The sequence below is a fragment of the Tachypleus tridentatus genome, chromosome 10, assembly GCF_004210375.1.
Source record: "Tachypleus tridentatus isolate NWPU-2018 chromosome 10, ASM421037v1, whole genome shotgun sequence".
Lineage (NCBI taxonomy): Eukaryota > Metazoa > Arthropoda > Merostomata > Xiphosura > Limulidae > Tachypleus > Tachypleus tridentatus.
The window spans coordinates 115246975-115258236 of record NC_134834.1 but is presented as its reverse complement, the minus strand read 5'-3'; the positions used below and the strand labels follow the sequence as shown (position 1 = coordinate 115258236).

General features: G+C 32.7%; 1 protein-coding gene across 2 annotated transcripts in view; it reads right to left on the bottom strand.

The window, feature by feature from the left end:
* LOC143230126 (ninein-like protein) overlaps window positions 1-11262 on the bottom strand; it is a 113435-nt gene extending 102173 nt beyond the window's left edge. For both annotated transcript variants that reach the window (XM_076463178.1, XM_076463179.1), the window contains exons 1-2: window positions 10953-11262; window positions 9547-9803 (exon numbers count right to left, since the gene is read on the bottom strand). In XM_076463178.1, the coding sequence (XP_076319293.1) occupies window positions 9547-9803; window positions 10953-11204 (509 nt within the window). In that variant the 5' untranslated portion in view covers window positions 11205-11262. The remainder of the gene's footprint in view (window positions 1-9546; window positions 9804-10952) is intronic.

Sequence of the window (11262 nt, the reverse complement as noted above, 5' to 3'; positions counted from 1 at the left end):
TTGTGTTATTCGGTGTTTATTTCGTTACTTGGCGACCAACAAACAACAGAAGAATAAAAATATTATTCTAACACCAGTAATGTGAAGGAACACGCACACACAAAGTTGTTTTAACAAACTACCTTATGAAAAGAATTGCACGAAAGAAACGCCCTCTTTAGGTGCACCGGTCGATGATAATACACCCTAAATCTGTATTTTCATCGATCGGAAAAAAAAAAAAGTATTGTACGTTTCCGTAATTTGAAAGTTTGAAAGAACGTATGGCAAGTTTCACGTGATTTGAAGTTTCAAAGGAAAACGGGCGAAATTTTTCCAGTTTTTACGTAACTTTTTATATTAATCATTGAGACACCGTCTGTCCACTGCATTGGAACCGTGTAATTTGAAGGAAAAAAACGTGTGTTGCCAGAATCTTCTGTTTGCCAACTATCACGAAACCCCATTTGAGGGTTGTCTATGCTAGCCGTTTTTTAAAGTGATAAGCAAGTCAACACCACTCACCGCCAAAGAATAGTGGAATTAACCGTAACAATATAACAACAATATAACGCCCTCATGGATAAAAGGGGCAATCACATTTATTGAAGAGATTCGAACTCGAGATCAGAAAATTGCTAGTAGAGTACCCTAACATAACAGGCCTGCGTGAAACGTAACTGGCTCAAATACACAAAGCTTTATAAATGTGCCAGAGAAAGCTCATACCAATAACACAAATGTGAACTTGGTAAGACACTTCTATAGAGTATCCTGAAGAAAAGTTCAAAAAGGTATACGTCACTGTATCAAAAAAACAATAATTCTCCGTCAAGAAACAGACAACAGGAAAGCGTGCCTCAGTTCCTTGTAGTTTGCGGAGTTACACTAGTGACCTCTATCTTGATAGGTGTATTTAAATAAGTATAGCTTTGAACATTAATTCATCCTAAAAGCTTTCTAATGTATTTCATCTTCTGTGATGTTTGTTATACCATAATAATTCTTTTTATAATCCTCAAAATCAATTCAGGAACTTACAGAACAGCCTCTCAATGATACATACCACACGAACAATACAAGGTATTGTTAACCGTCTTCACAGAGACTGCTTTCAACGATATACACCACAAGAACTGGACAATACAAGGTCTTGTTAACCGTCTTCACAGAGACTGCTTTCAATGATATACACCACAAGAATAGGACAATACAAGGTATTGTTAACCGTCTTCACAGAGACTGCTTTCAACGATATACACCACAAGAACTGGACAATACAAGGTCTTGTTAACTGTCTCCGCAAAGACTGCTTTCAGATACACAACACAGGAAGTGGGCAATACAAGGTATTGTTAACCGTCTTCACAGAGACTGCTTTCAATGATATACACCACAAGAACAGGACAATACAAGGTACTGTTAAACCGTCTTCACAGAGACTATTTATAAAATGACAATTTTTAGAAGATACAGATTATCACGTGTGATATCGTGAATGTCAAAAGTTTGTTAAATATTTCTACCTAACATCGAGCAAACTAAAAATCTACACGTTGGCAGCAACTCTCCAGAAACCTGGATTCGCTTCCTAACTTCCGTGTAAAAAGCAACTTCAAAAACAAAGGGAGATAAAACGGTGTTCTCGTAAAAAAAAAAAGTTACGTTTATCCGGGGTTTTACAGCGAAAAACAGTACCTTGACAAAAACCCTATAAAACGTGTGTTTAATTTAGTGATGGTTGGATCTGCTGCAGAACTAGTTCTCAATATATATTGTGTGTGAACAATAAATTAGAGTTTACAACTGTTCTTGTATGACGGGATAGCTTTTGATATCCTTCGGTAAAAGTTTCGAATGCGGTTAGTTTACGAATAGCAATATTAATCATGTGGATTATGATGACAGAACGAGAACACTCCCACCTCGTTAGGAAAGTCTGTAGAGTTTATTTTTCCGTTTGCTTACCACTACGATAATACAGCTCTTCTGCACTAAAAAAAGCTTCAGAGTACTTCTGCATTTCGAACATCTCGTGAAATCTCGTTTACTCGAATGAATTATGAGATTTCATTAATAAGCTAAAAACAACAGAAGATTATTGACAGATGTCTTTCCTTCAGCAGAAGATCTCAGGTTTACGTCTCTACAGGCAGCTTTTCTGTCGTACTTCCTATAACCACACAACTGTTTTTATTATTAAAGTTTTATAATATCAAGGAAGGCACTAACGTATAGTAAACCCCACCATGTGTTTATATATTAAATTCAATGCATTCTACAGATGTTTGATCACAACTAAGCCTCTTCCTTTTCTTACATATTGGCACTTTTTTCTCCATAAATCCTGTTCAGTTATATATTCGGGTAAACTAGAGGTTCTCGCCATAATCCAGTTTTCATTAGTGTTATTTTAAAAACCGTCATAAGGATAAAACGAAAACACTGAAACCAGACATATTTCGTTAAAACAAAAAAAAAGTTTCATTCCATTTAACGTGTGTTATTTACAATAATTGTTTCTCTCACACGTGTGTCAAGTTCCAGTCCTCCAACAATACTACCATGACAAGGACGTTGATACATCACACTGAAGTCACACAGCGATTAGTGTTTGGCTTTGTTAGTGTAAACCGTATAAAAATGTAAGTCCAAAACCCGCCCAAACAAACAAGTCACCGATATACCAGTTTCATTACCACCCTTTCACAACAAATACTCCAAATAAAATTTCATTTCTTGTTGTTGTTTCTCACAACGTATGACTTCTTTAATGAGGATAGAGAGGAAACTTATGGTGATCTAATGCAAACATTTCTTAGGAACCAGAATCAGAAAGTTGATCAAAACCTGGCTGTTCTCACGTTACATAAACGAGTGGCACAAATAATTCCAAAACTTACATCAACAAAATATATAAAACGTGATCATTCACTAATGTAATAAAAAGTCATACAGCTTTTGACCTAAATTCTGCACCAATATGTCAGTATACCTGACGAGTATGTCAAATTAATGTCAGATTTTCACACCCCAGCACTTATTTGACTACATTAAAAAAACAAAACGTGTTTTGACACACATTTATGACAAACTTCCATAGAAAACGAATTAACACAGTAAAACAGTAGAGAATATTTTGGGAGATTCAATACTACATTTGTTTTGATTAAAACAACGAATTACAAAAAATACGAGACTCACTATATAGGTATTACACAATAATATAGCGTGACAACTTGTTACATCTATTAGGAAAGTTTTCATTAATACGTAAAAAAATAGTGAGAAAAACAAATCACCCCAAATACGACGTATTCATTTACATGTATACATTTTAAAGGTACACTTTGAACTTATTAACTGATTTAATAATTTTTAATGCGTACTCACTAATTAGTTGATAATTATCACAACACCCTACTTGGACTGTGTACTTACTAATTAGTTGACAATTATCACAACACCCTACTTGGACCGTGTATTTAATAATTAGTTGATAATTATCACAACACACTACTTGGACCGTGTATTTACTAATCGGTTGATAATTATCACAACACACTACTTGGACCGTGTATTTACTAATCAGTTGATAATTATCACAACACCCTACTTGGACTGTGTATTTACTAATCGGTTGATAATTATCACAACACACTACTTGGACCGTGTATTTACTAATCAGTTGATAATTATCACAACACCCTACTTGGACCGTGGATTTACTAATCGGTTGATAATTATCACAACACCCTACTTGGACCATGGATTTACTAATCGGTTGATAATTATCACAACACCCTGCTTGAACTCCTCACTTTTGTTCTGTTCTTTCCAAAAAAAAAAACAGGTTCCATTTATTTATGCATAGCATAAAACTGGATAAATTAACTATAATATAATAATAAAATATCGATACAGAATTATGCAGAAACAACTTTAACATTTACAAAAGAGAAAGAGAAAGTTAAAAACCTTAGGGATGGAAGATTTTAATGACTTATCAACTTCAGTCCTAAAACCAAACAATATAGTTCCATATCCTTTTAATTCTGATACCGTCACTATTTATTATCGTGGTGTTTTCTTGTTCTTATGGACAGCAATAATGAATGATACACAGTCAACAATATTGAATAACCACAGAATGGAATGTTCGGGAATTACAGTCATTGTACAACAACCTGTAATCTAATTTAAGGTTGACTAAGCAATCCCTCTACGTAAATACAAAGCTTTTATCTGTCATTACAATCTACAAGTACCTCATTAAAAAGAGCCAGTGAAAGGTTTTCTAATTAGCTAATGTCCTCCAGGAATGATGTCTAATAAAGATATTCTATTTATTGCTCTGTGTCATTAGCATGTTGAATTGGAACACTCAACAGTTGAAGGGACTCAATTAAACCCTCATAACCACTTGTCTTCATGATGTCTATAAATCCGAGCATGGTAGATACAAACACATCAGAAGTAAAACAACCTGCAGAGAAAATCTGAAGTACAAGCTTGCAATAGAACATAGATATATAAAAGTTTTCACAATTAAATTAATCTATAGGGTATATGCAAGTAAAACAAAAAAATGCATGTTCAAATAGAGACCTTGTCAATATTAATACTTTACAAACATTTACAGAACTATTTATCACTATAATAACAGAATTGTTAGGAATAGTCATAATGTAGTTTATGGTTGGAAAAGTTAGAGGAAGGATGAAGTTTATTCTGAATAAGTTGAATACAGGTTTACATAAGATCAGTGGACCTGTCAAGACTGAGTTTTCATCAAGAAACTGTTTATGTTAGAACGAACCTAGTCATTTCAGTGAATACAAGTAACGTCCTTCTACACACACAGTGAAGTGACACCTAGCTCGTGTAATACACAGATATCTGTACTCATAACACTTTTTATTTATTTGTGAAACGAGTCACATTGTAAAACGAATTTCTCTGTGATAAATGGTAGGTCAGGTGTTTACGTATAATGAAATCAATATATCCTATTTTGTACTACACCCTATAATAACTTACAACAGTTAGTATTTGATTTGTACTGAAACCCAGTTTTACTAACCTGTACTACAGTCTAAAGTGATGGGTACAAGTGTAGTGGAATCTATTTATCCTAACCTGTACAATGGTCTATAATGACTTATACAAGCCAATAATGTGTAAAACAAATTCACTTATTCTAATCTGTAATACAGTCTATAATGACTTATACAAGCCAATAATGTGTAAAACAAATTCACTTATTCTAATCTGTAATACACTCTATAATGACTTATACAGAACATTAACATAGTGAAATCCACTAACTCATAATGACTTATACAAATCTTCTGATGTGTAAACAAAAATCCATTTGTCCTGTCTTGTGCTACAGCTTACAATAACTTAAACCATTGAAGTGTAACAAAATCCATTTATCCTATCTTGTGCTACAGCTTACGACGACTTAAACAAGTAAACTATAAGAGTAAATTATTCACGGAAGCAACATGAATAAAAAGAATAAGATTACTGATTTAGACAAAACAATAATTACAAATTAAAATTACCACGATATCCTCTCTCACTATGCATGAAAAGGATTTGCATATAAATAAGACACAATCCTGTTGTCAAACCAATATGCTGAGTTCACGCAGTTTTCTTTCAACAAAGGACTAAACTGTTACGTGAAGGAGCGAAGTCTCAGACTAGAAATGTAGTGACTACAGCATGTACATTTGATTTCAAATAATAGACAACTTGAAACAATATTTGTTTTGTATTTTTGAATACAAAACTGCTTTAAGTTGAATTTCCATTAATTATGTACAAAATTAAAAATGCTCCCAAGAACAGATTTAAAATGAATATCATATACCCAGATGAGTTTACATAATTGATTCAGTGTTTTCTACAGAAGTAAAAGTGTCAAGTTTCTTCTTGTACAACTCAAGTTGTTAAAAAAGTTATTATAAATTATAATTATAAGTTACTAGAGCCCTCTAGTCAGTAAATGATGAACAAGTGACCGTATAGTATTTATCTATTTGTTGTTGTATTTACATCCCTATCATAACTCAAGTACATTTTGTTTACATTCATACTAAGTTATTTGATGTAATTTTTTCCCTCTAAATTACTAGTCTTAACCATTTACAGATTAAATCTTATGGTGTCTGTAAAATTTCCATAAATTGAAATATTACATCTCAACAATCCTCAGAAATTTCATCATTTTAGTTGGCTTTCCTTAAGAATTCACGATCCTTTAGTTATGACCAATGAAAGTGAACATATGCATGGATTAAATGAAAAACAATTCACGAGGAAATGTAATCTTCTCAATAGCTTCCCCTTGAGTGAATGCAATTTCAGTTCATTATTTCTATCTCCATATTTATTATAAGGTAACCTAACCAAATACAAATGCTCCACACATAAATTAAAATTGTGCAAATACAGAATCTTTTGAAAATATTAAGCCTTGTTCTGCTTTTACTACCACTTCTAATAGGATATGATTATTTCTAGAAAGTTCTAATCATGAACACTTTGTCTGAAGATTTAAACTTGTGCTTTAACACTGTATAGATACATTGATTTACTCATCTATGGGCTCAGAAATCGAAAGCCAGCCAACAAAAGCAGCACGAGGAACCACGTGACTGGCACCTCACTTTTAGAAAGGCCTCACCTGTCACAGTAGACCAGTCAAGAGATGTTGACTACCATCTTCTGATGATTCAAGAGGACAGAGACACTGCTCTCCTTGCACTCTTAGAAAGTTTCATGGAATCAGCTCCTCAACTGGTACTCCAGATTTACATTCTAGCCCAACGAGAAGAGGTACCTGCCGAGTTCCTTACAGGTACAGTCGACGAGATTTCTTTTACCGAGTACCTTGCTTACATACAAGAGTGACACATCGCCCATGTATTGGTTTGAAAATTTATTCTGTTGTTTTAATATGTGAGATGACATAATTACAAACACTGAACTCTTTGTACTGCTTTTACATTAAAGCACTTTTGTTTACCACAGTATTTTCTCTTACTTTATGTATATATATGTTAAGTGTATTTTTGTTACAAAACTACACTACCTCATTAGGTTGATTTATATTGCACACACACATATATATGCATCACCACTGTTTTACTATTGTTATCTTAAGTTTCATTTCTAAGTTATCTGGTCATAATGTTATCAAAACTCAGCTTTTAATACTATTGATAAGAAATGGTATAAGTCTCCACCTGTATAAACAGCCCCTCAATAAAATAATATTAAGTAAGAATAAATTTGATGATGTTCAGGAGTTCAGTTTGGATAATTAAATACTTGTTATATAAAGTTTCTCAATGAATAAATGGCTTCCTGAATAAGTCTTAATTTAAAAACTCAAAGTGTAATAAACAGCCAATGATGCTGATGAAGCAATACACTTCACTTCAAGACTACTGACCATATGTCCATTTTATGCTAATATTTTTCATGAATTAATAATGAATTTTTTATTTTTAAATAATTTATCAAGAAAATTTGAAAGTTTTAGATTACATGACAAACACAGATTTTCTTTGTACCTCATCTGCTTGCAGAATTCATTTCAGTTCATCTGGATTTGAAATCCGAGTAACTCACTGTGTCATTGTTATTGTAAATATGTATTATAATTACTCAAACATTCATAAATCTTAGGTTTAAAATGTAATTTCATTCAACAAGTATATTCATCTATTCAAGCAACACAGTAATGAGAATCATATGATTTTATCCTTCAAAAGATGAATTATGAATACAGTTTCTCATCAAATGTAAGAGTAGATTTAAAGGCAAATAATTTTATGTTTACTATAGTTTCAATAACCTTTTGAAATTTTACACTTAGACCTTATACCAACAACCTTTCAAGAATTTGCATTCACTTGTGGATTTTGGTTCACATCTTAAATGAATCAATAACTTCTATCAATATCTCTCCCTTTACTATTTGCTAATTCCAGCTATCACTCAAGAGTTTGAATTAATTTTACCAATTATCAATGAATGTGGTTTTATCTGACGATTTACAAATGGAGGATATTTTAATTATTGTTTTCATCTATGCTGTTTTACAGTGTGTTTTCAGGTAGCTTCAGTGATTTCATCACTATTCGAACTCTCCTGGGCTTTGGCATTTTACCAGCGTGCTTTATGCACGATCAGTTCTTGACAAAAAAAACATGACCGAATTGGGACTGCCCTTCAATGAATGTGGCGTTTTTGTACCATTGGAGCCCGTGTATTTGCACTGGCATTGTTCACTTCAGAATACAAACTGTGGATAGTACCAGTGTGTGTGGGTCACTGGGGTATTATGACCGTGGATAATGCATCAACATACTGATTTTGTGATAACAATGCAGGGGAGAAACGCCAGTGTGAAGAGTACTTGTTCAACATGGTCATTGGTATGATTTAATTGTTCTGCTTTCTGAACATAAAGGATGAACCCACACGCTACAAAAAATAACTTTATATTATATTATCGTTTTCTAGAGAATTTTATTTTGATTGTACTGTGGTATATACGGACAGACCCTAACGCGGTGGTATCATCTACCTGCCTTTGTCAGTGTTTTTGCTAGCTCCCTCGTGGGTGTGAGTGTCATGACAGTCTACTACCATTTCTGTCATCCCAAAGGAAAACTTCCAGAAAAGATCACCAAGCAGCCTGCTGTTAATTGATACAGATCAAAGTTATAGTAAACCAATCATTTATAAGCCTGAAAATATTTCATAATAGGTCAGATTTAATGGGGTAAACAAAAGGGAATTATTCACGTGTTGTAAAAGTGACTGTGATAATCTTTGTAAGTTATCAAAGTGAAGTAATGAAACAATTTTGGTATGACCTATAAAACAATCACTTGGATTTTGTATGACCTTAACTGTGGAATGATCAGAACCATTTAATTAGATAATAGTACATCTTGTAAAGCATTCTAATTGTCTCTAGGTCTTTTTACTGGAAGTTGTATAGCTGTTGTTGTTTTTTCAGTGTTGTAATGAACAAAATAAAATAGATGTGTGTCTAAGTAGTGTATAGTAGTGATTACTTTTCAGCACATACTTGTGTAAAAATAGAAATGATTTATGTGCAATGCAGACTTAAGAAATAAAAATACGTCTATTTCGCTACAACAGAAGCACAAATCACTGGATAGGATCTAATTAATTTCAACGTAAAAAGTAAAAAATATGTGGGGGGGTAACTTTATAAGTAAAATAAATCTGTATACATCTTATAAAGTGTATAAATATAAAACACAAGAAAGTAGCAAACGTAGGTTTTTAAAAAAGTGGAGAAAATCTTTATACCATTAATGTGCTATCTGAGGATGTATAGATAGATAAAATACGTCTTTACATATAGTTTGCATCTTTTACCTAAAACAACTATGCAATTTCGTCTCCTAAGTAAATTTTAGCTTTTGATTTTTGTTGGTTTGTTTTTAAACTCAAATATAAAAATTCGTTTCTAATACCATGATATAAAAAAGATGCACCTTAGGCCCTTACCCTGAATTGTCTGGATCAATAGAAGTGAATACTCCCGATTCTGAAATCGCTGGCGCCATCTGCCGATCATCTGCAGATTCAATGTTGAAAGTAACAGGTTTACGAAAAGGGCTGCCTTCCACCGGGGTATCACAGGTGTACGATGATATATTTGAAGCATTTGGTCCACCATGTTGGAAAAGACCTTGTAAAAGTTCTTCGAAACTTATTTGTCCATCTTGATCACAGTCTAATTTATCAAACAGTTGAGCAACAACCTGAGATAAAATATACAGAAATGTGTATAAATCAGTATGTCTGTACAAGAATAATACTATCACGTATAATATTTGTTACTTTTTACTATGTAACACTATTATAAAAAGCGCTTTGTTAACTGTACACATTAAAACTTACTTTACATACAAAGTGAAACATTTTTATAGCAAAGTAAAATTAAAGTCCTGTACCTGGAACAAAATCTCAAACGTTTCTTCCATTGTTCACAATGTGGTTAAGGTAATACAGTTAAACTTCAGTTATGTCCCTGTTGTTTCCCATTTGTTTGTTCTTAAACAGAAACTTCATACTTAGCTATCTGAGCTACGTCCGTCAAATGTATAAAAACATTATTATTTTGATTCTCAAGTTACCAAACAAACTAAAGAGCTCTTCTGTAACCTTTAAACTTCGTCTGGTTTTTCAGCAGTATTTAAAGAGTTATTGTATAACATTATTACTAACATATGTACATGAAAAATTAGATTAAAAATATTACAAACTTAAACTTATTTTTACAAAATATTTTAGGCCTAACTAACGATATGATCTATCATCAGACTGCTCCTATCTTAAAGGTCACCAAACTAAAGTATGTGACCTTGACATATGACCCTTCTTCTCTCTCTCTATGAGTAACTAGTTACTGAAAATTTTACACACTTTCTTTTTCAAAAAACAGAAAATACAACAAAATGACTAGATGTTAGAGAATAACTAACCCTGTGCTGTTGCTACAGACTGCATCTTGTATATTTATAGAATTTGTTATTTATCTTAAAATACAAACCAAGTTCAAGTAATATTTACTAATTTCTATCTATACAACAGATTGCATGCATTACTAAAAAAACATTTCAATGAAACATCCAGAGAGTGATACTATTATTTATAACACACACATACACTGTGTCTATACAATATGTTATATGTATATTCATAAAATGTAGTCTATCATACAAAACACACATTGACAATATTCTTGATGATAAAAACATATGAATTCTCTTCAGCAAGTATCAAATATTTTATTTTAAAAAAAATCATTTAAAGAAGAAAAAACTAAATGAATACACCAATCTTACAATTTTCTTACTTAATAATAAACAGCAGAAAATTTACAAATTATCTTTGTATTATAAACATACATCATCTGACATTTCCATCCCGATATGTTCGCATACTCGGGTCAGCTCTTCCAAGTTCAGATATCCATTGTTTCCAACCTCGAGTTTTTTCCAGATGTTTCTGAGAAACTCTTCTGCACTCCTTACTTGTGAACCGAATGCTGTATCCATTTCAAAGGATTTACTTCTTTGAGATACACGGTTGAGATCTGTGGTATTTCCCTGCCTGCTCTCTGGAGTTGAAAGTAATGACTGAACTGGAGAATAACCCATTGAGGATTTGGGAGTGGGTTCACTATGGCCTCGATGTATAAATCTATTTCGTTTGAAG